Genomic DNA, 27,887 nt, shown 5'->3' with positions numbered 1-27,887 from the left:
TTTCTTGTTTCAGGCGAAAAAGCCAAAAGCCACGGCCAACAAGATTTGAGTGGCCGGAAAACGGTGTGATGCAGCCAGTAGTACCGTTTACATCATCGTTTGATGATCTTTCCTATGAAACTGCTCCCATTTTAAAAGCACCTGGTTCTCACAAACATTCAGATAATTCATTTTCAGCCATTCCTTCGACTCAGTCTCAGGCTACAACCTTCGAAGAGATCCAGCGCTCTGCATCGAACAGTGTGAAGCGCCCTATTGGAACTACGTCTTTTAATGAAAAACATTCAAACAAGACCAGAGTACTGGATCTTCAAGCCGTTAAGGAGTACGTCCAAGAACATCAGCTTCGAAAAGACCTTCTGAACACAGAGGAAGATGGTGAAGACGTAGATGATGATTTGGCAGTTGCAGATCTCGATGATGATGAAGATGACGAGGAGGACATGAGAAACGGGGCCACTGATAGCATATCCGAAGAACCGGACATGCCAACAAATTCAGAGAATCCAGTACTTGCAGTAATGCCCCAGAAGTCGATATTGAAGGTACCCGTTTCAAATGAAGAAACAATCTCGCCATCTAAAAAAGTGCGCTTTTCTATTGATGCAGCGTCTGCAGAGAAGGAAAACAATGTTGAGGAGGGTTCAGCTGTGCCAGAAGTGGAGCTTCACGATACGTTGACAAGCGAGCAAGAGCAAGAACCCACCTCACGTTCTGTGTCCACGCCTATGACTACACTAACAAACAGTGGAAACATCTCCAATCATGCTAGGATCATTACAGAGGTACTCAAGAAATATCCTAATCTCGTCAAGAAGAACAAAAATATAAAACTGAAAATCATGCATCGTGGTCCGGCCCCAAATTCCACAAAGTCATTGGACGGTGATGGCAACAAATCAGTCATGTCAAAGGTGTCGTATGTCATGCTTAAGTCGGACGTAGCTCTCGCAGCTAGCAAAGCAAAGATAGGAGTGAAACTGGATGAGGTGCTGCCTCAAGCTAAAGTTCTTTCAGGAGCGGAAAATACAACAGGGCCGTGGCTTTGCTACACGTGCGGAACTCAAGAGGAGCCGATGAACTTTGAGACGTATTATCTGTACAGGCGCCATCTTCAGGATGTGCACATGGAGAAGATTGATGCTCGCATCTGTGAGCATTGCGGTCACCGTGCAAGCAAACGTAATCTCTTGCTCTATCACTTGTACACCAAACACGATGTTCCTCCGCCACGAAACTGTACCTTTCCCAGTTGTGATCAGTGTGATTACGTGGCACTGAGTGAATCCTTGCTAATCAAACACCGGAATAGTCATTTGAAAACCCCCGAGTTTGTGTGCAAAGTGTGCAAGGCATCATTCAAGAGTAATGGGGCTTTGCAGGGTCATATGCATACCAATCTTCACTCTGTGATCAACAAGAAGCTTCACGAATGCCAGTTTTGCCAAAAGCCATTTGTACGCAGTGTTAACTTGAAGGCCCACATTCGGGCATGCCATAAAGAAGAGAAAATGGAAAGGAGCAAGCAAACAAACGCCTTAGAATTTATGGGAGATGAAAGTTTGACGGAAGATGAGGGGGAGATAGTTGATGTGCCTGTGATGGATGCCAGCGATTCGACCGAGTCGGGCCATGCCCTGCCTCCGGGAGTGACTCTGCTGGCAGAGGGTCCGAATGTGCTCTCTTCTGAAGCAGAAGCGCTGAGCAACGTGGCAAGTGGCATTGCAGCTTCCCTTGGTTTGGCAGAGACTGTGCAAAATGACCAAACTGTAATTGTGCTTGATGACAACCAGGAGTACATTCTTAATCATGATGTGATGAGTAGTGGTGACATATCAGAAGTTCGGCAGTTTGTGGAGAATCACACGGAAGCAATGAACGATGAGGTGACAGAAACAGAGGTACAGGAGTACGTAGAGGAGACGGCAGGTGCTCCTTTGAGGCCAGACACTCAGGAGTTCATAGTGCCCGACATCATGTCCAGTGACGAGCATGCGTACCAGTCGGCCGTTTCCTACGAGGACTCCTGTGGTCAAGCCATCGTCACCCAGTCGTACAGCACGCCGAGCAACCAGGCCATCGCGAGCGGGGAGTACGACCCGAGCAGAGCGATCATCGTGAGCCAAGCTTACGATGTGTCGGATAGTCAGGGTTTGACGAGGCATGAGTCCGAGGGTGGGCCGGTGACCATTCCACCTCCACTGAACATGCCGTCCGGAGAAGTGACCATGATCCTGTCGGACCACGACTACGTGGAGGACGCGGTTCCCCGGGAAGGCATGATGATCTACATCACCCACCCGGGAGACGTGGACATGGGCATGATCCAGCAGATGACCGGTGGCAAGGGGGCACAACTGCTGTTGGCATCGCAGCCGGGCGACGAGGTGAACCAGGGACAGCTGGTGCAGCTAGAGGGCGGCACCATCGTGCGCGTCATCGGGCCGGACGAGGCCACGGCACTCCAGCAATCCTTCGTCCAGGCCGGGCCAGGGGACGGCCATGACTCCACCGCCGGGGACGCTCCGCCTCCCAACCAGGACCCCAGGCCGATGGTGCAGATGTCTGAGCTGGTGAAGGACTGGGAGGACTTTGATGACAGCGAGGAGTCCCAGGGGGCTGACGACACAAACACTGGCTCTCAAGTGAAAACTGAGCAAATAACAACTCAGCTGGTTAAGTTTCTACCTGAAAATTTGCAGCACATGTAAGGATAACTTGACTGATATATTATGCTCCTCTCCATGTTAAATTTAGCAGATTTTTTTTTGTTTTCAGTTTAGAATTATGCATAGTATATTCTATTCCACAGAAAAATAATTGCAATGTTGATGTATTTTCGTAAATTGTATGAAAACATTATTTACATAGTAGTTATAATATTAGGTATGTGATTAGGTATAGGTGTAAAATAGTTTTGTACAGAAATTTGCATGTTTGTTTGGATGAATGCCATGATTTTTATGCCTTGATATTGATTTTGTTAATTTAGCTTTTTATTCCTGGTATTTAAGATTTTCTTTGCTGCTTAGCAATACATACTGTTCAGAAGTACCAGCCTTATTAAGACAGCTTGTGTAACTAGGATTAACAGATATTATAATTTGTACAAGTGTATTTAATATTTATGAAGGCTTGGTTGTGATAGATCTATTTGCAAGTATTCAAAATATCTGGAAATGAATACATGATAAATTTAGTCTGATTATATTTTAAAAAATGCAAATAATATCCAAATTAATAAATAAATATTTAACTTCTAACAATATATTTTCCATCAGCTCACAAGCAGAACCAATTTATGGTATTCATACCTTTTTTCATACACCCTACTTCTTGAAGTAACCTGTTGATATTTGTTGTTTTGAAGTAACTACGGCAATGAATTAGGGCATTATTTGACGTAACGCAGTCATAGATACACAGTAGCCTTCTTCATTAGGCCTATGTAAACAAAAATAAATTTACAACATAACTTATAAAATTGTGTGAATACAGCATTGAAGCAATGTGAGCCATGATAAAATGTTACCATAAAAAAAGTTTTGTAGGCTTATGTACAAAAACTTTCAAGCCTAACTTAGGCCTATTTCTTTGTAAAATAATCAGAAATCTTGGTTTGCTTGCATCTTTGAGTGTTCATGCACATGATCTGCTTCTCTAAAGTATAAAAATTATCAAAAACACCATCACAGTTTTCACCAGCAGATACTCCAATGAAGTCTCGCAGAGTTCGAAGAGCAGCAAGAGCATCTTTAGTCGTGGGTGTTGTCACTTCATCATCATCATCGTCAGTATCCTGTTGAGAAATACTGGCATGGCTTTTTACAATATCTTCTATATATTGCACTTCCGAAGTGATCAGTGATCCACATCCACATCCACATCCACGTAATCTTGAAATAATTTCTCCTGCAACACCCTCTCATGTCCTTCAACATCTTCAATGTCACTGTAATCATCTTCACTGAGAGTGTAAGCCTTTTCTGGGAACACAAATCCATCTTTTGCAAAGCAGTTTTGAATTGATGTTTTCACTTCTTTCCAGGCTCTTGCACTAAAATGCAATGCAATCAGCAGATTTATCTTCATCAAAGAAGGATCTTTTCCAACATCAAGCATTGTTACTGCCATTGAAACTAGGTATCTGCGGTACAAAAACTTGAATGCCTGAATGATACCCAAGTCAAGGGGCTGTAGCTCACTCGTGCAGTGTTGCAAAGCCATTTTTGAATAAAATGCATGCAACTGGCTCTGAAACAAAGTATTGGTCATCCGGGCTTTGGTGTTTGCTTCGTACTTTGTTGGGAGTGACTTGATATTTTTAAAACACTGAGGTTTTCTCACTTTGCCAATGACATAAAGAGGGAATTTTTCACTTCCATCTGCATTGGTAAGCAATAACACAGTAATCCGTTGCTTGCTGAGCTTACCTCCGTGACACATTTCCCCTTTAAAACTAAAGGTTTTGTCTGGTAGAACATTGAAAAACAACCCTGTTTCGTCGGCATTGAAAACATTTTTTCGGGTCGAACCCAGCAATTTTTTCCTGTAGCTTTTCCTTCCAATGTTCCACAGTCTCCACATCCACACTTTTGCTTTCGCCACAAACCACCTTGTAAACAACATTGTGACACTTCTTAAACCGATCAATCCATCCATTGAAAGCTGAGAAATCTTGAATTCCCAGCCTAGAGGCAATAACACGTGCTTTTTCTCTCAGTATTGTACCATTTATTGGTAAATTTGCGGCACGTGCACCAGAAAAACACTCGAGAAGAATATCTTCCAGCTGTTTGAATTTCGAGTCCTTCACATATTTATGTTTTTTAGCACTTGGCCCACATCGTGCGGCATTTGCAGTGATGATTTCTCGGCTTTTGATGATGGTTTTAAGTGTACTAACAGGGATTGAAAGTTCTTTCACAAGGTCCACACGTGATCCAACATATTCGTCGAACTTAGGAATTATTTTAATTTTATCAGCAATGATGATAGTTTTTCGCAGTTTCACTTTCTCCATTTTCTCACAGATATTAATAACGACAAAGAGTTAAAGATGTGTCAAATACATTTACTGCTAAAGCCAGCGCTTGTAGCGGAAAGCTGTGGAAATAGAAGTCACTGTGAATTGTGCAAGGTTACTTGCACTTTTCACGGCGCGAACGTGTTCACATACGCAGCTTTTGATGTATCTTTCTTCTATGACGGCCATGTTTCGATGTTTGTAAACACTGAACGAGACGTTAATAACGGGAATGAAGAAACTTTTCCGACGTAACAAGCATGAAAACGACATATACCGCCTTATGGAAAATAAATTGGGCCAAAAACAAAGGAGGTAGATAACGGGAAAACGTAAATACCGTTAACGTAAATACGGGGTTTCACTGTATAAAATTATTTTGTTTAACATTACACTTTTTTGGGGAAAAGTTTTATTTGATTATTGCACTATTTTCGTGGAACAAATTAGGGCATTACTTCGAGGAAGTGGAGTGATTTAAATTGAACTAATCCAGTAACTTTTAACACCATAACAATAAATTATCTGCATTTTCCTAGGTATGCTTGTAATTTGAGGCAAAGATTTTAATTACAGTATTAACGTGTAAGCTTAATTATACCATCGGTGTGAAATTTGTGTGTTATTTTCACTTTATGCTAATATGACACAACAGTAGTTGAAGTAAGGATCAAACAAAGAAAATTAAAATTTTCAATAAATTTACTAAAAAATTTGTAATGGAGTTTACATAAGAATTTTTTTTTGTAAATTAGTGAAATATAATTCTTTAATAATTTCAAACATTGTTTTAATATTAATAGTTAATATTGATGCAAGAGAAGTCATTATTGTTGCTACAATGACAATATCATTACATTTTGTATACAAAAAGTATTTTTTGTACTTTTTCATTTTTGTCTTTTGCACTGTTGTCGTATGTTGGGTAGATCTACTTTAAGTTGAAAACAAGATGTAAAAATTCATTGAGGAATTTTTATTAGTCTTTGAATACTTGTTAAAAATTTGAAGATGGTTGAACAAATAGGACATTTTCAGCAGCAAAGATATTAGAAACTGACTGAAAAACAATGACTAAAATAAAAGTAACAGTGTGGAAATTGTGTTTTTTTAGTTGGGTATTGTTGCAGAGAGAAAAGCCTACCATTTTTATTTTATAATTGTAGCACATTCCCCCCCCCCCCCCCCCCCCCCTCTTCCCAATTTATTTGGAACAGTCTGTATTTGGTTTTTAAATTTTTTACGGTTTTGAAAAAAAAACTTTTTTCATATGTAATTTTCAATATTGTTATTCAGACTTAATTTTGGTAAATATTGTGTCCTGCATGATATGCTGTTAGCACTTCGCCCGCTATTCGACATCCTGTCCGGCCATTTTGGAGTGTGCATCCACTACAACGAGGAAGACCTTTCCCTGGAACGAACCCAGAAAGTCTATACGTAGTCTAATCCATGGGGTTTGCCGCTTGGGGTCCAGCAATCGCAGCAGCGGCTTGTGATCTGTCACAATTGTGAAATTAAGGGTGGTTACATATTGCCGGAATTTGGTAACTCCAAACATCACGGCCAGTGCCTCCTTGTCTAGCTGAGAATAGTTTCTCTCATGATGTTGCAGTGTGCGCGATCCAAAAGCCACAGGCACTTCTTTTCCATCATCTGTGACGTGATCTAACACTGCACCTACTCCATAGTTAGATGCATCGCATGTAAGCATGAGAAGCTTATTCAAGTCATAATGAATTAGCACTTGATCAGATTGCAACAGGTTCTTCACCTTGCACAATGCCTCTGTATGCTCTGGCTTCCAAACCCACTCTGCTCCTGTGTCCAAGAGGCGATGTAAGGGCTCCACGACCGTGGCTTTATTAGGCAGGAATATTTCATAAAAATTCAAAAAACCTAAAAAGGCCTGCAGTTCCTTCTTGCCTGTGGGTATCGGTGCCTCTCTAATGTCTTCCACCTTCACATCTGTTGGATGCACTCCTGCGCATATCAATTTGGTACCCCAAGAATATAACAGACTCCGCAGCAAATACACACTTTTCCCTCTTGAGTTGCAACCCTGCTTTATCTATCCTAGCTAAAACCTCCTGTACCCTGTCCCAGTGTTTCTGCATGTCTTTCCCAGTGACCAAAATTTCATCCAACATGACCACCACACCTGGAATCCCCGCTAGCAAGGTTTCCATAAGCCGCTGAAAGATAGCCGGGCACCCGCTTGCCTGACCTGAAACAACCCTTTCATTGTATTTACAGTTAACATTGCTGCAGTCGTGTCATCCACCGCTAACTGCAGGTAGGCATCTGCTAAATCCAGCTTCATAAAAACTGCCCCTCCAGCTAAGCTAGCGAAAGCTTCATTAGTTGTAGGTAATGGATAGATGTTAGCTTTGCATACTTTGTTCACTGTAGTTTTATAGTCCCCACAGAGCCTGACCTTCCCATTTGCCTTACGAATGGGCACAATAGGTGTCTGTCGCCCAAGTGGAGAATTCCACCGGCTCATACACTCCTTGATCGACCAGTCTGTCAATCTCTGTACTCACCAAGTCTCGCAATGCAAATGGTATTCCCCGACTCTTCCAGAAAACTCGCGTGGCTTCAGGTTCCAGCTCCATAGTCACTTGGGGCCCCACGTATTTTCCCAACTCCACACTGTAGAACACCCGTGCATGGTGCTGCACTGCATGTGGTATTTTTAGGTGTATTAGTTGGAAAATGCTCTCCACTTTGATTCCAAGCGGTTCTAACCAATTCCTGCCCACGAGATTTGGTCCCTTCCCTTCAGCCACTAAAACTGTTAGTCTACATTGCCTAGTCTTTGTCTTTACCAATACTTCTCAGGTCCCCCTGATTCCCAATCTTTCCTGTGACCAAGTATGCAGGACTAAGTTTGCATCTGCTAGTGCTGGTAGGTCCGGCCACAATCTCTTGTACAATGCCTCTGATAATTGAGAAACTCTCTCCATTGGAAGTCTTTGACCATCTAGCTACACATTTAGGATAATCGGTGGTTCACTTATACACCTACTAGCAGTTGTCTGAAACACGCTGTAAACTGCTGATTCATCCTCTTCTCCAGAGTCGGGTTGGTTATTCAAATTTAAGTCCCAGCTGTGTCCCCGGCATGCTTCCCAGATTTGCCCATCTCCTTATGGTCTCGCGATCCGCTGTTCACTCCTGCATTCCCCTTCCTCTTCTTCGTAAAAAGATTGTTCTAGGCGGCATGTTCTAGCACAAAAATTGCACACTGTCAGAGTGTGTCGGCAGTGGTCCCCGTTGCACCTCCAGCAAGCGCGTCTGTCAGCTGCAGGTTGTTGGTCCACCTGAACTGGGCTTCGCTTCTGGTCGTCCCTAACCTCTTTTTTTTCATACCTAATGCGCCCTACCTTTAGCACTGCCCCCGCAGTTGGGCCCAGCTGTGCTCATAGATCATGGACATTTGCGGCCTGTGGCTTCCGCAGCTGTTGCCAACTCAACCGCCTCCTTAAACGTAAAGTTGTCTTTTGTCAGGAGTGTGTGTTGCACCTTTGTATCACGAGCACCACACACCACCCGGTCCCGCAACATGCGATCTAAATCCGCAAAATTGCAAGTCTGCCACAGATTCTCCTTCGTGCTGATTTCTGTTGTGGAATTTGAATGATTTCACGATCTCACTTGGTTTAGGTTCACAGTGTTGTGTGAGTACCGCCAAAATGTCAGGAAATGCAACTTCGAACGTTGGTTTCAGGGCCACTAATGAGGTCACGAGGTTATAAAGCTATGCTCCAAAAATGGTGAAAAATATCGCCCTTTTTTCATTATTGTCTCTATTTTTGTTTGCCACAAAATAATATCCCAAACGTTCCAAGTACGTGTGCCACATGTCACGTTTGTTTACTTTTTCCCTGCACATACGCCTGGGTCGTAAAATAGAAATCCTCGTCGCCACTATTGTGTCCTTCCTGATATGCTGTTAGGTGTTAGCACTTCGCTCGCTATTCGACATCCTTTCCTGGTCCTTCCACTCCCAAACCCGATATCAACACACTCAACCGAACGACCTCACAAGCACCATCTTGCTGATGACCTGCAGGGCCACCAACCTCTCCACTACACACGTCCTACATGACAGTACAGTTGATATATCTACAGTTTGATATATACATATACAGTTTAAGTCAGAATTAGACCAATGAATTTTCATTGCAGGATCATCATGAAAAAGTAACTTGCAAACATTGTGTGATTTAGGTCTTAAGTGCTTCCCGAGGCCTTTGAAGTTGGAGATGAATTGCAAATAATAGAAAAAGTATTTTAGATGGAACATTGATGTTTAACTGAACAAAGTTCTTAACCACGACTGCTAAACTTGTTTTGTTGTAAAATGAATAGGTTATTTATCCGGAGAGCGAAACTAACGAAAAATGCTGCAGTGTGTTATCACCCTTAACATTATCATTTTTGAGAAATGCTAGTAATTAATTAAGAACTAAAAACTGTAGTGAGTGTTGTTAGATATGCAACATGAACAACATCCGGAATGCTATAGTTGCTATAAATCAGGGCAATGTCAGGCGAGATACATTCATGTGAAGGTATTTTCAAGAAAATGATTATTTAATAATAAAACAAGCAACAGCAGATGGAAATTAAATAACAAAAATACATTTCAGTTTGGCTTGAAGTTGCATGTGATTTAAGTATATAAATCTTAAGGTACAAAACACCTAATAAGTTCTTGAATATTCCAAAATTATCAATACTACATTTTCACACATTCTATGCCGACAAATGTTTTGAATGTTTTCTGTTGACTGTGTCTAGCAATCTTGATGATATGGCCATGAACATGAAATTGACCTACTTTATTGTTTAAAACTTGCTAATAGTGAAGGGATTTGAAATTGAGATTGTGGTTTCTAGTAATAAAAAAGTAAATATCAGTGAAAAATTATTAATATTGCTGTTACTAAATTATCATATGAATTTAAGAATTTTTACACTTATTTTTTGTTAAATTCTTACATTTTTACAATTTTCCTGAAGTTAAATCACCCTCTCCATTATCAAGTTTTCTAGAACCAGTAGAATTTTACTAACTCTCCTTGGCAGTATAATCAAACAAAATTAGTACCACAAAAAAATCTCAATTTTTTTTTGAAAAGCTCCATTCCTGAAGACATTACCGAAAAAAAAATGTGTTACTATTTATGAGAAAATATTTTATTATGAAACAAACATTAATCTAACTAGTAGAAGGTATGTTCTGATATTTATTTTTTATTTTTCATCAAAAGCTTATACATTCTCAGCCATGGCTAGGAGAAAAGAGAATGGATCATCACTTATTCAGTTACATTATAATATCAAGTGTTTACTTGATCTGGGTCCACAAATGCATTCTGCAGATTGATACCTGATCAAAATAGATGTGCTGGTGAAGGGTTTATATGCTATGCCCTAAGCTATAAGTTTTTGTGTAAATTCATGCATAATGTATTATGTTTGAAGGAATATTTCTCCTGATCATCAAACATGCTCTGAAATATATAAATTTTCCACCAATAGTGAGAGAAAATGTAATGGTTTTATGGAAAATCCTAGAGATAGAGATTTTCACTAGTTTGTCTATCTCGTTATTTACGTAATGGTATTAAGGAAACTGTACGAGTCTGTAATAATAATTTGTAATTTATATCATACATTAGAACATACAGCCTCAAAGGTAATATTTACCTTTTTATTAGGAAGTGTGTCTTTCTCTGTATATTTAGATAATCTTTGTATAGCAATAACTGAATGATTCTTGTATACATCAAATTTAAATTGCAATAACATCAGCATGCCTGAGGTTTATTTAATTGTATCATGAGTTTTATATATACCTGCATTTGGATTCAAAGTTATTTGCATATAAAAGAATGAACCCAGGCTACCAATTTTCATTTCATAAAAATTTCATAAAGAAAAATTGTAAAAGATAATAACTTGACAAAAATATCAACACATCCAGGCAATATTTTTTAGTTTAGAAGCTTTACAGGTTGTTATGACTCAGCTTGTTTTTATGTTATTTCTATGGTATTTTCAATTTATGGATTTGTTACTATCTATGCCAGTGATCAAATAAGCATTCACAAAATAAATTTTAAAAATATAAATAAGAATAGTCTGTTCATTAGATCGTTATGCTAACATTCTTATCTGAAGCTTAACTGCGACAATAACCACAAATAATTTATTTTATTAATACACTTACATCCACTATACACACTCATGATTCACACCCCAGCCTTTCACTTCTTGAGTTCAGTTAGCTTTCTTCTATCTTTTAGCTATCTCCTATTTTTCTAGGCACAATTTCGTAACATGCGAATCAGGATTTTTACAATGGCTTGTGCAATAGAATATTTTATAAACAGTTTTGCTAAAAAAAAAGTTATTATACTGTTCACTTGCTTTCTTCTGGCGATTCTTCCCAGGGACGAGAAATCCTTATGTTTGACCAGTTGTCGATATCCAGCTGAAAACATCAATACACATCACCCTTAAGACAGTATATACAAAAACAACTTTTTTTTTATTCTAAGAATTTCAAGGAAACAAGTTTGTTTAGCTCTATGATGACACATTTTTATAACATTAACTAGAGAAAGTAATGAAATAATAATCTATTACATTTCTGGTTTGTATTTAATGTGTATACTCATGCCATTTTCAATTTAAAAAGTGAAAGACCTTTAATCTAGCACAAACTGAACCACAGCTGTGCCGGATTAGCGGTTTTGCTGGATTATCAAACGTCAATATAGTTTTAAAAGGAATACCAAATGTAAAATGTGACCCACTATAAACCAGGAAACACTGTACTGAAATGAAAACTGACAGTAACGATAAACTCTGAGAAAACTATAAATCCTGGAATCCACCCAAAAAAATATCTAAACTGCTGATCCATAAAATGCTGGATTTAAAGACTTTGCACTGAATTGTCCTTGTACACTAAGTACATCCTAGCAGCTCGATCTTTCAGTGTTGATGTTAGTAATAGCAGTGGCGTAGCGTAATAATTTGAAATGAGCTCCCAACTGTGCACATCCATAAGGAAGAAATAAAATGATGTGACGCCTTATTTCATTCAATACTACAATTAATATAATTAACATCCATATACAAATGTAAGTTTAATAATAAGCCAGACGGTACACCCTTTAACTTGATAATTTCCTGGATTTACGTTGGACATGGCTTAATCAAGAGTCCTTAGGTTTGTAATATTGTATGTCTGAATAATAGTAATAAATAATATATTTTATTTTACAGTGTCCAGTTTTTTTATAGCTCAGGGAAAAAAAATTGAAACTCCTTAATCTTAACCTCTGGGTGTGAGACGATTTATGTTGTGATTATTATTGATAAAAAAATATTAATAACTTCAATTCATTTTGCATCAAGAATGTGTATGCCATTAATTTACGAACTTACATTATACTATATAAATTTAACTCTCATTCTAATTAAAAACAAATAATATCTGTACACTTACTTAAATATCCATCAAATCGTTCTATACTGATCAAACATGATTCACAAAAACAACTTAAATTGACATGGTCTTCCGAAACTCTTTCCTTTTTTTTTTAAGCCATCCGATTATTCCTTTTTTAAAAAAGAGGTACCTCACTTATAGCACAGAAACAACGAACAAAAAAAAATTAAATGCTGAGAGAAATAAGACAAAGATAAAATAAATAAATGAAATAAACAAATACTGCACAGATATGCAGTAATGTCTGTGATGGTGATGTCACAATGAGGATTCAGGTTTTTCTCCTGGGAAAAATTTGTAAACTGTACGTAAAAAATCTTACAAACCAAGCACACATTATACTACTTTTTTTTTGTACTTAAAATTTACACTATTCTACTTTTTTTTCTATCTACATTGTAAGGACTTCAGTTTTGCGTACGATGCAGTGAGAGTCTCTTTATACACACACTACATTTATTTTTCCTGTTGCTGATGTATATTTTGTGCTGTAAGGCTAAACCTGCGATAGCTTACAATCTAATAATTTTCCATCTGGCAAAATGGTGTAACCATTATGAAACTTGTTCAATTGACTTACCTATCGCTTGACATAGATTTATCATTTATCTGAAGCAGTTATAAATAATGAACTAATCATTTCTCTATTTGTGACCTGTAGTGTTTTAGCTCAATTGCAATAAGTTTGCACTCGTTAATAAGCTATGCCATTATAAAAGAACTGTTCACAAATTAAAACAATATCAACCTTTGCAAATTTAGTGTTTAATTAATGTAAACATGCCTGAATTACATCTTGTAATTATCCTTTATAATGTTTATACAACCTATTAGAGCTTTAAATTTTTAGTCCGATAACTACACACTTGTCTTACTTACAATGTGATATAAACAAATGAGGTTTTTAACAATATTATAGTACAACATATAAACATATTATTTGGACCCAGATCCTGAGAAATTCATTACATTTCTTGATATGGTTCAGAACAAAATTTAAATCCTTTTAATTTATGCTTTGTGGTTGGTAATGTCAGAATCATTTGTGGCCAATTTAAGAGGAAAATAAAAGGAATTATGTTTTACCTAGAAGAGAAATCTATGTTTACTTCTATGCTCCTTGGTTACAACTACAGCAGAAATAATAAAATATAAATAAGTAACTGGTTAGGTATATTGAATACATATCTTCATTTATGCATGATAGATAATGGAATAAAAATTATAATGTATACAATAACAAAAAAATTAATAGTTCATAAATTAATGATCATATTAAATTAATTATAAATTTATATTATAAGACTTTAATAATTATATATGACACAGATACGTGAACAAAGTCTATGTCACACAATGTAGCAACCCAATATTTTTCAATTTTTTATTTTTTTAAATAAGAGCTAATACTTGGTTAGGTTTCTTGTTATAATGTAAATATCAGCTATTTGTCAGTTTCGGCAGTATTTGTGTGTCTATTTCTGATCACATGTTTCATTTATTGTGATAAGTCGTTTAAAATTATTTTCACCTATATTTTTCCTTATTTAAGTTTTTTTGTGCATTCACATATATTTTTTTTTAGGTATTGTTTGCTATGGTCCATTTATTTACTAATGCCTAGAAGGATTGTTCTAGAACATTTGGATGATGTAATAGTAATCCGAGCGTGGGAATGGAAATGATGGGTCTTGTGGACAGGATGCAAAGGATATTGGTCTGTTTTCAGTAATGAAATGTGTTATGAACTAGGAATGTAAGGTTTTCTGTGATTGGCCTATGACTCCTGGAAAGAGTTGGAGTCATCAGTGGCCAATGTTAGTCGTTGCTCAGGCACAAGCGTAAGCAGGACGTGTCGTGTGGCATCTCACCAAATTTACTGTTTTAATGTGAGTTGGAGCAGAATTTCATGCCTGTAGTTCGGGCCGTGCTGTCAAACATTATTTAGTACATCTTTAAAGTAGAATATTTTGACCACAGGCAGCAGCCTTTTATAATTATTGGAGGCCACGCCAAGAAGACAATGGTCTATCAGTCATTTGTACATCATGTCACACGCAAGAAAAGGATTTCAGCATCGAACATTAAGTACATGTTGTGACAGAGTGACTAAATTTGACTAATTTGTTTGAGCACGTGAAGATGTTGGCTTGTACACATTTTGTTTTACGTCATACAGGCCTACTTGTTTCTGGGTGGTCACAAGATAGCCACCATTGTGGATTTGTGGATTTTCGTGAAGAGATAAAAAGAAGTAATAATCAGTAAACATAAATACAATATGTTTAATTTAAAAGAGCATCAATAAGTACAGTTAATGGAATCAAACATTTTCAACGTCCAGAAAATTATTTCAAGTTTTTTCATGTACATAACACATCATTTAGAGAAAACCAGAGGTCTGATGTGTCACAACACTTTCAGGGATACCCATAACATCTAGCAAACTATTAATTAAGTCAATTTTCCATCGTCTACAGCAGAGATGGCCAACTTCACTCTTTTCAAGAGCCATATATTATTTTTGAAACCAACCCCAGCACCTGACAGCTTTTACACAATATCAAGTTTATTACAATTTTTTTATGTCATATTATTCTGTATAATAACCAATAAATACAATATGTGGCATTTGGTGAAAAATAAAAAAAAAATTTTTTTTGTGAAACTTGTGTACATATAGTATTTACAAAAAACATTTTTTTTTTATGTTTAAACGTAAGAATCATTAGGAAACAACAATGTTACAAGACTCGTGAGAAGCTTGCTAGCCTGCGGGTGGGGCACACACTATTATCGCAACACACCTAATCGGATTAACACCGTTCAACTTGAGTGCTTTCTCACTGAAACCGGAGACTGCTGCTCTGGAGGGTACGGCACGTTCCCATAGCCCCGCTTGCATGAACTGGTGTAACTAGGATGCTTTTGTTCTGAGAGCTTTGGGTGTCAAGTCGACCCTGTTGACAAGATACTTCGCAGGGGAGCGAGACCATTCCAAAAGGGGCTGAGGGGTATAAAAATGGTGATGCTGGCCTCACAGGCAGTGAAGGGAAGAGGGCGAGTGACCCCCTGGTGAGCGAAAGCAGACAATAAGCAACGGGCTTCGTGTGCGGAGACTGGTGCATCTGGGACCGAAACATCCAAACTGCATTGTGTGAGACGGATAAGTGAGTAGTGCAAGGCAGTGTGTTTAGACTTAGGTGCGAGGTAAGAGACGAGCAGTCAGGCGAGCCACCGTGGAGTCAAATTCCTGAGGGTAGAGCAACCTTTGGACTAAATGAAAGAGTGATTAATTTATGGGCAGACATTTTAAGTGTTGTAATTTACTTAATTGTGTAGTTAGTAAATAAAACTGTAATTAATTAATTGATTGGTCTATCATTTTCAAACCTCTTTTCCCACTTATAACAAGATTAAGGTCACAAAAAAATTATATATATTAATATATGTACATACACTATAACCTTGATAAACCGGGGAAATTGGGGTCAGCATGGAAAAGCGAAAATCACTGATAATCTAATTAAAATGTATTTAGGTTATACATTACAGCAAAATTTATAAGTAATTTATACAAAATAAATGTACAAGTATTACTAACACTAATTATTAATTTTTAAAAAAAGGTATGAATGAAATTATTTGTAATGTGCCTAAAAGACACAGTTTCAATGAAAAATATAAATTATATTTACAATTTGATATGCATACGTGGTGAAATTTAATGAATAACCCCCAAACTAATATGTTTAGTCACTAATTGAAAACCTGCTTAATCGAATGCCCGGTTAATCGGCAGTGGCGAGGCGTGAGGTTTACATGAGGGAAAGCAACAACTCCGTTCACCCCAAAACATCGGGGAGGGGGGGGGGGGGGTCCGGGGGCCCTCCTCCGGGAAAATATTGATTTCAAGGTACAAAAGGGTGCTATTTAAGTCGTTTTCTTAACTGAAAATTGACTATTCCACAGGTAGAAAAATTGACATTTTTTTAAAATTATAAACTATTTTTGAAAAATAATAATGTTTGGCATACATTATTCTGATAATAAAATACCTACTCTACATTATTTATATACTAAGTGGGAGTGTAGTATCATCGATATCTGGTACAAAATATATAAACAGACAACACATGGCAAAGTAAGTACTTAAAATAAAGAGAAGAAGCTCATAAAAATGTACTAGAATAGTAAAAATTAAATGTTGGTATTTTTTGTACCAACACGAAAGAAACTATCTTCATACATATTCAGAAACTCTGTTAACTGGTACGTGGTTATTCACAGTCACTCCAGCCAGATTGCAACTCTCGAGCTGGGCTCCCGTATCTGCCACCCGCGGGACGCGGTCGGTAGCAGATGGCGCTGCTAGGCCGCCTCCCGTACGCCCACAAATCCCCCACGCACTGCCAGCCTTTGGTTACCCAATAGGGCGCAGGGAACTCCCAGCCAACAGCCCGCGAGAGAGATGCGCGCGCCCCGAGAGACGATCGCCGACTGAAATGCGTCCTCGCCACCTGCCCTGCCGAACTGTGGCGGACATAGCCGAAGCAGTCGGCGGAAGAATTCCACCGTCTGCTTTGGCCATGTTCGCTTGAGTTCGGCAAGAAAGCGCTACCTTCGTAGCTTCTACCACGTGTTTTTACAGCCAATCCCCTCCTCGAACCTTTGTACCATGCCACCCCCCTTCCGAAAGGAAACTACTGCGGCAGCCTTCCTGCTGAAAGCGGTCCTACCAGCGCTTCTAAACCTAGCAATGCTTCTAAAACAGCATAATTTGTGTGTCGACGAGTTCTTTTCTTATAGCGCACAGCGCACAGTATTGGGTCCCAAGAAGATGATGTAAAAAATACATACACCAACTGCACGAGCCAAAGTAAAATACTATTCTGAATAAAATATTTATTTAAAAAATACATTGTCTGCAAACTGCCTGGGCAAGCACTGCTTGCCTTGCTTGCCCTGACGAGACGCCACTGTTAATCGGGTCACGGATAATTTTTTTTATATTATATATATATATATATATATATATATATATATATATATATATATATATATATATATATATATATATATATAGTGTGAGAATATTATGGCTTCTGTAAAGTGTCTACTGACAAATCTTTTGCACATATATGTAAACAAAGACAATAAAACATGACAGTATATCTGGTAATATTTGGGTGAATCTCAGATTACAGGCCATTTTACTGTGCTGTTTTTTTATTTTCACAATGAGTTTTAAAAATTAAAAAAAAATTATGAGCTACTACTCAAAGGTAGATGAAGAGATGTATCCTGTCAGCAGAGCTGAAAATGTAAAATTTCAACTTTTTTTAAAACTTCAAAATTCAGGCAACCATGCTAATGACAAAAGCATCCATGCTAATGACATATGACACCATGCAAATGATTAAGCATACAAAAAGTGTAGATAGTCAGTAGGCAATTCTGTCCAGATAAAATACATAGATAAATGAAATTAAAAAAGGAACCTGTTAATTTATTCTTTTAATATTAAATAACAATTAGGCTTATTTAGAAGGAAAACAGTGTTTTTAATAATAGAACTGTATAATTTGGTATTGAAATATGAAAAAAATTACAAAGTCTACTTCTTATCTTAAAAAACTAACATGCATATTTAAACATTAAAATTATAGGCCTAGTTCACTTTGCCATAGTTATTTGAAAACAAGTAAAAATTTAAGTGCACCAATATGGTAAGGTTAAACATCACACACAATGTCATTTGGCTCTAGAGATCTTTAAAAACAAAGAAAGCAGCTCTTGAGCCAGATGGTGTTGGACTGTCTATCTTCTTCACAATGTCACTCAGTCCATATGTGTGCTGGTCCTTATGCACAGGCCATCTGTACTTCCTTCCAATTGTTGGGTACATCACAGTCACTTCTATTGCATGCTGAAGAATACCGATTATTTCACCTGGATACTGTTTTCCATCATAAGTAACCAGTACCCAATCTCCAATTTTAAAATCTGTGAGGTGTACAGGATCTATAAAGTTAAAACAAAACTAAATTAGTACTATTCATAGATGTTAAATGTATGCTTGTATGAGGATTAACAGTTGAGGCAATAAGGTGACAAATGAGATAGAGAGTAAAAAAATGTGTCTCACCTTTTGTCATTGTGCTTGTAGTAAGAACTCCCATATGATAATGTGAACAAATGTCAGTATGACAGATGAAACAGCTAAGTTTCCGGAAATGAACTTTACAAGAGTTTCTGCTCCACTTCAATTGGTGAACTTTCATGGACCCAGGGAAGGACATTATCTCAACATCTTCCATTACTAATTCAACGTCTTTGATACTTTCTTCTAGCACTACCTCAACATGTACTCCAGAAATATGTTCTCCTAAACTCGCAACCAGGGTGTCAATGTCACTGATATCAATTCCTTCTGCTACATTACGGTCAGCAGTTCGTTTCAAAACAGCGCCAACACCATCGGGTGCTCCCTTCCCATGCCCTGCCTCGGAATAGTTCCAAGTAATAGAGTCTATTTGCAGAAATGTTTTGGGGATGTAGTAGCTTATCAGAGCATACATGGTCTTATTTCTATATTGAGTGCTTGGACTGTCTGAAAGGAAATGAATTCTGGAAACAGTTGGAAATTGTTTCAAGTACTTATCAAGAATGGGTGTAAGATGAGCTGCAATGGCATATGGGTCGTGTCTCAATGACTTGGATAGAGTGCAAAATGATTCCTTGATACCACCAGCAGTATACATAACACCTGTATGTAATGTTATTTGTTCCTTCGAAGCACCAAAGTGAACAGATTGGGTTTCTGAAGCATATTTGCATGCATAGTTTTCTGAGAAGTCAACGTGCATTACAAGTTGTGAATCATCTAAATGAGTTTTTAGATTTCGCATAACTTCGAGCTGGTGTTTGATATTCAAAATGTGCTCCATAAAAGGTACTATTCTGTTTTCTAGCATTTGAATTAATTCACCGACTGTGCAGGAAATTTCTTCTTTAGTAGTTTTCTGAATGGTAATCATTTGTTTTGTTTTGTTGCTTAGTACTTTTTCCTTTTTGTGACACCATTGTTTTACATTGGTTTGTTCGTCAAAGTCAAATTCCTTCTCTGTGAATGTGATATGCTTGTTTGTACAAAGCGGGCACCTTCTGGCTAGACATTCTTCACTAGTTTTCTCACATGTAAGAGCTTTTAAAAAATCATCAATATTTCTTTCCTTAATAATTTCTAAGAAATGTAGTTTTTGAACAAGAAGCTTCATGTTTTCGTGCTTAGCACAGAGGCACGTATCTCTTTCATGTACTTTCCTGGGAACAATCCAAGAAGGCTTGTATCTACAGAATGAACTATAGCTGATCCTGAAGTTCTCTGCCTGTAGAAACTTTGCATGCAGATTTTTTAATGTGTTGTTCAAATAGCGTTTCTGCTGTTGCTTCCCATTTCTTGAAACCACATCTTTTTTACCTGGGCATAAAGTAGAATTACCCTCATGTTCTAAAAAATCACTTACCTTCCTCTTCATAAATTCAATACTTGCTTTCTTTTGCCTTTCATAAATTAATTCATGTGAACGCCTTTTGTTTGCAAGATGCAGTTTTAAGGGGAGAAAATGCTTAGTGTGAGTCAGCATTCTATACTTTTTTAAAATTCTTCCAGAGATCACCTTTGTAAAAATTTGTTTCTCTCTTTCACTTTTTTTAATGCTATCAAATTTGCTTTCCAGTTCCTTTGTAATTACTTCTGCAAACACCAGTTTACGGCGAACATCATCAGGCACTTTTCTTCCGCGGAGATTTTTCTTCACTTTTGTATTTGGAGTCAATGTTGGAGTCTTTTCTTTCCCTTTCAGCAATCTCTGATACCTTTTCTTGTATTTGTGGTACTTTTTCATAAGGGCACTGTTTACTGCTTCCAATTTTTTAATTTGCCGGTAAGATTTTGTTTTGTTTCGTCGAATTTGTTTTCTTCCCTTTTTTTTTTGTGTGCTGACTCTTTCTCTTTCAGAATATGACGATGTGCATGGTATGTTTTCATTACCTTCTTGATTGACTCTTTCTGAATCACACACATTTTGTACATTTTCTTGTAAATACGCCTGCATTTCTTCTTCCTCTTTCTTCTTATTTCTGTATTTTTTAGTTGCTTGCCTCCATTCTTTTCGTTTCTGTCTTTTTTGTCTTTCATTAAAATCAGCAACAAGTTTCACCTTGCCGGTAACTTTTGCTTTCAAGTATATTTTGTGTTTCTTTTCTTGGAGAGCTTTGAGTTTTTCAGGGTCTTTTTTGAGCCTCTCTCTTCTTCTTTTTTCACATTCTTTTTTTTTCTTCAATCTTTCTGCTGTACTCATTGCAGCTTTCTTTCTAGCCATACTACCAGTTAATCTGTAACCATATAAACATAACAAATGTACTCCGTATCATTCAAAACTTAGTTTGGATTTTCAAATTGAAATGAACAAATCTAAATTTTAAGCATATACATATATATACAAACACACAAACATATACAAAAACCTCAAAGCAAAATATTTAACTTGATGTTTATAACTCGAGTTTTAGTGAAATTATGTATCCTATCCAACTGTAAAAGAAAAATATTTCATTAGCATGGACTGGTGTCATTAGCATGGTCAGCAATTTCAGAAATGCCCATGCCAATGACAATGAATTTGTCCATGCTAATGAAAATTTTTACTTTAACCTAACCTCACATTAATATTTGAAGACCCATTAAACTTTCACTAAGCCATGAAGAAGTAAACATAGATAACAATCATACTGAACAAAAATATTTTTTAATAATTACTACTTATAGCAATTACAACATCCATGCTAATGACAATCAATTTTCATACTCACCATAAAAAGTCCACACAATATATGATAACATCAACTTAGGCTTGTAGTTCCCTCCAAAACCAAGTTAGTTCTGCCAACCTAATGGAAACTAAATATCCTTGTCAGTAAAAGAATAACAACAAAACCTTTTTTTATCTTCCAGGAGCTTACAAACTTTGACCATGCTAATGACACAAAACACTAGGGACCAACTTTGATCCAAAGTACTCTGAGCATTTTCAAAACTGAAATAAAACTTATATTCAGAAATCAGTCAATAAAGTATACATTTTTCAAAAATCTGTAGATAAGTTTCAAACTTAAGCAATTTGGTTCACAAGTCAACCTACAGCTTTGTATACTGTGTTTTGGGACAGCCATGCTAATGACATTTTACAATGTTTTTAATTTTTATATTTTTATATTTTGAAATAAATCTTGGAACACACACACGACTCATTTAGAGGTCATCTGTAGCTGTAAGGAAATTGATTAAAAGTAGTAGAACTGTCCCTGGACTCTTAGCAATTCACTAGAGACCAATTATTTCCCGTAATCTGAGATTCACCCATTTACTTTTAGGAAGATTCTTTAAGTGGGCTGTAAAAAACAATGTTGTGGGCTGTATGTTGCCCGCGGGTCACCAGTTGACTACCACTGGTCTACAAGAAAAAATATTTAGAAATGTTGGTCTATTCTACCTGTTTCAGTTTTTCGTACTCACTCTCCAGAGTGACTTCACCTCTTTTCTTCATCTGGATTCCATATTTCTCTCTAAGTTCATCAGGATCAATTTTCTCTCTTTTGCTATAGTCATACCTGCAACATGTCATCACCTCAACATCCAACCTCAAATAAACTACTATGCACCAGAAACTACAAAGAAATATCTGCATAAACAATTATCTCAGTAGCAATCAAAGAAATTTAATAATTTTGCAAAAATTGGTCTTAACAAGCGGGTGATGTTATAATAAAAGAAAACACATACTGTGTGCTATGAACAGAATGTGAAGACAAATGTAATAATTTTTAAAGAATGTTGCAAAGTGCAACTGAAAACAATGAAGGTGAGATACTAAAATAGTTTGAAAGCATAAATAATTTTTTTTTGTTCTGTCATGTCAAGAATAAAGTTTCAAGGGTTCATTATTATGACATGTTAGAAGATATAATTTCCGTGTATACTGAACTGTAATACGTGTACCATTATTTCAGAGTAGCTTACCAGCAGTACCAATACAAATTTCTAGATGAGCAGACTCTGGAAGGAAAAAAAAACACATTCCAAATGTGTTATATTCCAAAGGTTAAAATAGAAGTGCAAGATATTAGTAGTATTTTAATTGCCTGCAAAAGTTTTTTACAGTGTGTGTGTTTTTGTTTGGGTACTAGTTGTGTCAAGTGTAGTATTTTATATAATTAAGGAAACAGTTTTATACACTGTTTTATGAGTTTGTTTGTAAAGAAAAGTTATTTTAGATTACATGCATTTCAATTAATTTAAATTTTACAGTACAATTGTGACTATCACATTATTTCATTTTTTGTGTATCACTTGGCATTGTGTGCTAAGTGAAAGCATTAATTTGCTGACTGCAGAAATTTACGATCGTTTGGAGTGGATTCGTTGGTTTTGTATTATATTTTCTGATGTAAGCATGTTTAGTATTTCTGTGACTGTTGTGTGATGTGAGTTAGAATATACAGCAGTATGGTCAGCAAAATCTAATTACGCTTCGCTGAATTTATGTTTCATCAATGATTCTATAGACAATCACAAACATATTCATTTTCTGCTCATTGTGGAAAAAAAATATGTACGCACCTCAGCCATTCCATTGTTACGGACGGGACATTTATACCTTAAAAATAATTTTATCAATATCTGCAGTTTGTCACCCTTAGAACGTATTATACAACTTCTAATTGTCGATGTACGAGATAATTATTAATTTTGACCCTGCAATTATACATCTTTTTGGTATTGTTACGGACGGGACACCATTTGGACAGGACGTCAAAGGTGAGTTTTTCACCGAATATTTTCTGTGAATTATAAAGTGATTTACATACAATTATTACGATACATGGTATAGTAGTAGTTAGTTCAAACATGCATAATCTCCTGAAATCAGAAATTAATTTTAATAACCATCAATAAAATGTTTTTGAGAGAGTGACACGTTACGGACGGAATGTTACGGATGGGACAAAAGTCTGAATGACAATAACACTTTTAATTTAGTACTTTGGCTTAAATAATTTTATTAATGAACAGAACATAATTACATTTAATAATATCAGCATATATGATGCTATTAATTGTCCATTTTAAAGTTATTTTTGGCCTCTGAATCAAAGAGGAATACTAAATATTTTCTGAAAATCATTAAGTGGTTTTTATCCAATTAATTTACTATTTAGTATCTAGATAAGGAGAAGTTAAAAGTATACTATACACTTACAAAAAATTAAGTTTTAAGCAACAGTTAAAATGTTTGTTAGTGAGTGACCTGTTACGGACGGGACATGACCTAGGGGACAAAATATAATTTACAATACAACCTTACTGAACATAACAATTTGGTTTAAAAGTTACTCCTTAATGAACACAACAGCAAAAATTCTAACATTATCAGTCATTTCAGTATCATAAATATTTTTTAAGTTCAGAAAAGCAGATTCTACATAATCGCAGGAATTATCTTTTCAAATTTGTAAAAAAATTCTATCTCCAAGTTGTTTAAACTCAGGTTCTGGAAGCAAACCTATGACTTCTGAAAAGTTCACAAAATATATCGCTGTGATAACAGTTTTAAAAAGAATGTCCTGGCATCCATCGCGTACAACCTGCTCCATGTAGAAAATCTCAATGCTGCCATCTTCTACTCCTCCCTGGCTCACCACTACCTACATATTTATGTTTACTCTGCCCTACTTGCTCAATGAGTAGGGACTGCCCTCCTTGAGCATTGTTCTTGGTAAGCTTCTGCACAACACACTCTTCATCTGTCTCCGAATCACCTCATTTTACGGTAATATGGAATTCTGTTCCTTGGCTTCAACTCTCAAAGTAAAGATTTTTGTACATTACATGCTTCTAAATTTGTTAATATTATTATAGAAATTCTCATGTGAATGTTGGTTATTAGCACATGTTTAGGTAAATTTGCAATAATTTACAAAAAAACAACAAAATGATTTTATATTATAATCAATCTTAAAAATGTTACGAACAGGACAAATCTTAAAAAAGTGATTTATTAGTCCAGAAAATTAATAATCAACATTAAATTTCGAGGTTCTGTTAACATCTACTTGTAGTATCTAGTCATGTATGATAAACAATTACTTGATTAATATTTTATGCGTATAATAAACTTTCTTACTTTTTTGTTACGGACAGGACACCATCAAATAGGTCTTCAAAAAATGCTAGCTGAAACCTCTGAAAAATAACTTTAAACCACAAACACCATACAGATGGAAGCCAAATGAACTGGTCTTTTCCCTCCAAAACACAGCTGTTAAAGAAAAACATATATAGCCAATGTTAAAGGAGCGCCAACTTGACTTTCAATATCATAATACATGGTAATTATTAGGTAACCATTTTAAAATGGTTAATTAAGGATATGTTGGGTAGTTATAGTCTTATAAAAACATTTTGGTAAATATCTAGAGTAGCGGTATTTGCGAAAAAAAAATGCTAAAAATCTGAAATTACTTTTATTATATGCTCTTTCACTTCCTCTTTTCATTAAAACCGGCGGAGATAAGAAATTCCAAATACTTTAGGAGATATCGAATTTTTTAATTTTGCAATACTATAGATATATATACAATCATTCGACCGTTGCCATTTTTGTTATTTTGCCGTGTGTTCGTGAATGCGTAATTAATTAAAATGGTCGATTATATCAGGTCAGTTACATTATTAATAGTTTCAAAATAAGCGGACATTAAAAATAATGTGAATTAATTTTAATGGCTGTTTAGTTTTAAAATATTTATAATGTAACTGACCTGACCAAACAAACCGGGACAAAGGATGAACATAAAGAACTAAAATGGTCGATTAGGTCAGGTCAGTTACATTATAAATACTTTCAAACTAAGCGGACATTAAAAATAATGTGAATTAATTTAAATGGTTGTTTAGTTTTGAAGTATTTATAATGTAACTGACCTGACCAAACAAACCGGGACAAAGGAAGAACAGTAGGAACTCACGTAATTCTTTTTTGACGTGACGTCTAATAAATCGATGAACGCTGGCTGCACGCACGAATTTGTCCCACTGCAGATGTCCCACTACGGATGTCCTACTACGGATGTCCCACTACATGCGTGGCATCTCTCTGGTATGTTTCGGACAGTACAGAGAACTCGGCCAGCACGTGGCAGCGTACTGGTTCGAGGTTATTGTTGTGCACCGCGCCACGGGAGTATATTCGCAAGGAAATGGCGTTCTTACAAGTACGTATTATTTTAATTACTAGTGTAAATCAGTATATTTAAACAGTGTTGTATGAGTAACTAAATATTTATTGCTGGTATGATACTTTTCACGCTTTAGTTTGAAATTGGTACCTAATTATTTGTCATAAGTTATTATTTGATCAACTAAATCACACACCGTGTTATAGTTATGAGCCCACGAGCGTGTAAATATTTCGAGTCCAACAAAGAATATGCTAGTTAAAAGAAATTCAAACAAATATTACTTATGCGTGGAATATTATTAATTTACACCATCTGAAACGATTATTCTCAAAATGGACTCTTGTTCGTGTGGTTAGCGTGGGTGACATCCAATCCAAAGGTTATCGGTTCGAATCTCGGCAGCTGCGAATTTTTTTTGTACTTGTAAAAATAAATACGTAGCCCGCAACATTTCAAAAGTAATAAATATATTTGAATTAATGAATGCAAATAAAAGTTTTATTAATTAAATTGTCCATTTCATTTCACTCCTTTGTATCCATACAAAATAGTGATAATTCAATAAAATTGATTCAATTTTATTCATAAACTAGCTGCCCGACCCGGCTTCGCACGGCTATACTAATGGAAAAAAATTAAGCCACATCTCCCATTTACAGTAATGGTAAATAAAAAAAAATTCAGTGAAAATTTATTACAATGCTGTATAATGTACCGGGGAGAAAATGAATAGCACCGATGGTTTCCCGTCGAAAATCTTTGCGGTTGAACCTGATATCCTGATGTGTTAGTGGAAAATGACCTTGAAACCTGGACAATGTGTGTCAGCTAGTATCAATACGTGTAAATATTGATATAAAATTATTTCATTTGCTGTACTATCGTAGTGACAGTGATTGTAACAATTTTTTCAATCTATATTTTACTCATGTTTAATGGTTTTCATCCCACAATTTTCCTCAACTTAATTGCCTTGCCCAATTGCGCATTTCTCAGAATCCAGTAGGAAATTAACACTGTTTTCATGGTAAATAAAGAAATGTATGCAGTGCTCAAAATAATCAATTTTGTAAATTTTTTCCCAAGGAAAAGCAACCATTATAGTATACTATACGATACAGAAATAAATAATTTTTGAAAGTACGTGACAGAAAGCATTTAAGAATTAAAATTTTATACTTTTTTTATACAAGAAAGAGGTTCTCATTTAAAATTAAAAATATTTTTATTTTATGTTACATTAAGTACCCGATGAATGTTTTCTCCTAAATCTCGAAAAATACGATGTAGAAAAAGGTTTCAGCATTTTTGACTCAACAGTATAAAATGTCAATATTTAGTTTGTGGGAGCAGGCCCCCTTTTTGGAGTCACAAGTCAGAAAAACCAAATACACGATTTAAGGATCTAGAATTCAAAAAATATCTTTATAAAGTCTTCTCATTTCAGCACACATAAAACAACGTGAACTATGGAATTTAATCAATAAAAGTAAATTTCAACACTTTCCTCGATTCCATACCTCAGTTGAGCAAATTCTTTAAGTCCAAAAGAGCCTCCAACAACAAACACAATGAATGGCAAACCGTAACGAAAAAAATTTGATTCACTGAGTTGTATTAAACTTTTCCACATAGTCATTTTCCGATTTTTTCCTTTAAAAAATACTACAACTGTATTGTCATTTCTCACATAATAATTTCAAAACATAGACATTGATCCAAATCATACTTGTTATCGGTTCTCCGCATTGAGTTAGGAATAGCCAAGAAACAGCATATTTTGATGTATATGGTCACTTTTCAACCACGTCAACGCATATCGTATACGCCCAAAACATTGCTGAAATGGTGCTTGAACATGTATGATGATGGTTAGTAAGTATGAATTAGAATATCCGTAGTTAAAAATAGCTACTTTCATAAAAAAAAATTCATTTAAAACTGTTTTCATTCTGAAAACACTACACTTCAGCCAACGTTTAGCGCATTTAACGAATATGATGCAAAAATTAACTAAAATGT

General features: G+C 36.1%; 3 protein-coding genes across 3 annotated transcripts in view; 1 reads left to right on the top strand and 2 right to left on the bottom strand.

Moving 5' to 3' along the window:
- LOC134537050 (centrosome-associated zinc finger protein Cp190) overlaps window positions 1–11,071 on the top strand; it is a 38,299-nt gene extending 27,228 nt beyond the window's left edge. The window contains exon 6 of the mRNA XM_063377279.1: window positions 14–11,071. Coding sequence (XP_063233349.1) covers window positions 14–2,711 — 2,698 coding nt within the window. The 3' untranslated portion in view covers window positions 2,712–11,071. The remainder of the gene's footprint in view (window positions 1–13) is intronic.
- On the bottom strand, window positions 10,945–27,618 carry LOC134537068 (cytochrome c oxidase assembly protein COX16 homolog, mitochondrial). Its single transcript, XM_063377302.1, has 3 exons — window positions 27,386–27,618; window positions 22,118–22,235; window positions 10,945–11,534 (listed from the first exon to the last, which is right to left on the bottom strand). Exons 1-3 carry the CDS (start codon window positions 27,502–27,504, stop codon window positions 11,463–11,465), a joined length of 309 nt encoding a protein of 102 aa, XP_063233372.1. The 5' UTR covers window positions 27,505–27,618; the 3' UTR covers window positions 10,945–11,462.
- LOC134537058 (uncharacterized) lies at window positions 17,598–22,111 on the bottom strand. The gene is made up of 2 exons (XM_063377290.1): window positions 18,709–22,111; window positions 17,598–18,584 (listed from the first exon to the last, which is right to left on the bottom strand). The coding sequence occupies exons 1-2, from the start codon at window positions 20,945–20,947 to the stop codon at window positions 18,325–18,327; spliced, it is 2,499 nt and encodes an 832-aa protein (XP_063233360.1). The 5' UTR covers window positions 20,948–22,111; the 3' UTR covers window positions 17,598–18,324.
- Window positions 27,619–27,887: the final 269 nt, after the last annotated feature.

The sequence above is a fragment of the Bacillus rossius genome, chromosome 1 (genome assembly GCF_032445375.1).
Source record: "Bacillus rossius redtenbacheri isolate Brsri chromosome 1, Brsri_v3, whole genome shotgun sequence".
In the NCBI taxonomy this organism is placed as follows: Eukaryota; Metazoa; Arthropoda; class Insecta; order Phasmatodea; family Bacillidae; genus Bacillus; species Bacillus rossius.
Note: the sequence above shows the minus strand (reverse complement) of the source record. Positions and strands in the feature narration are given on the sequence as shown.

Coding starts and splice junctions, on each gene's coding strand:
- LOC134537058 (XM_063377290.1), bottom strand. CDS start 20,947: ATGGCTAGAAAGAAAGCTGCAATGAGTACAGCAGAAAGATTGAAGAAA. Junction 18,585..18,708: donor TACAAGCACAATGACAAAAG/GTGAGACACATT, acceptor TTAACTTTATAG/ATCCTGTACACCTCACAGAT.
- LOC134537068 (XM_063377302.1), bottom strand. CDS start 27,504: ATGACTATGTGGAAAAGTTTAATACAACTCAGTGAATCAAATTTTTTT. Junction 22,236..27,385: donor AAAGAATTTGCTCAACTGAG/GTATGGAATCGA, acceptor GACATGTTGCAG/GTATGACTATAGCAAAAGAG. Junction 11,535..22,117: donor AGTACGAAAAACTGAAACAG/GTAGAATAGACC, acceptor TGATGTTTTCAG/CTGGATATCGACAACTGGTC.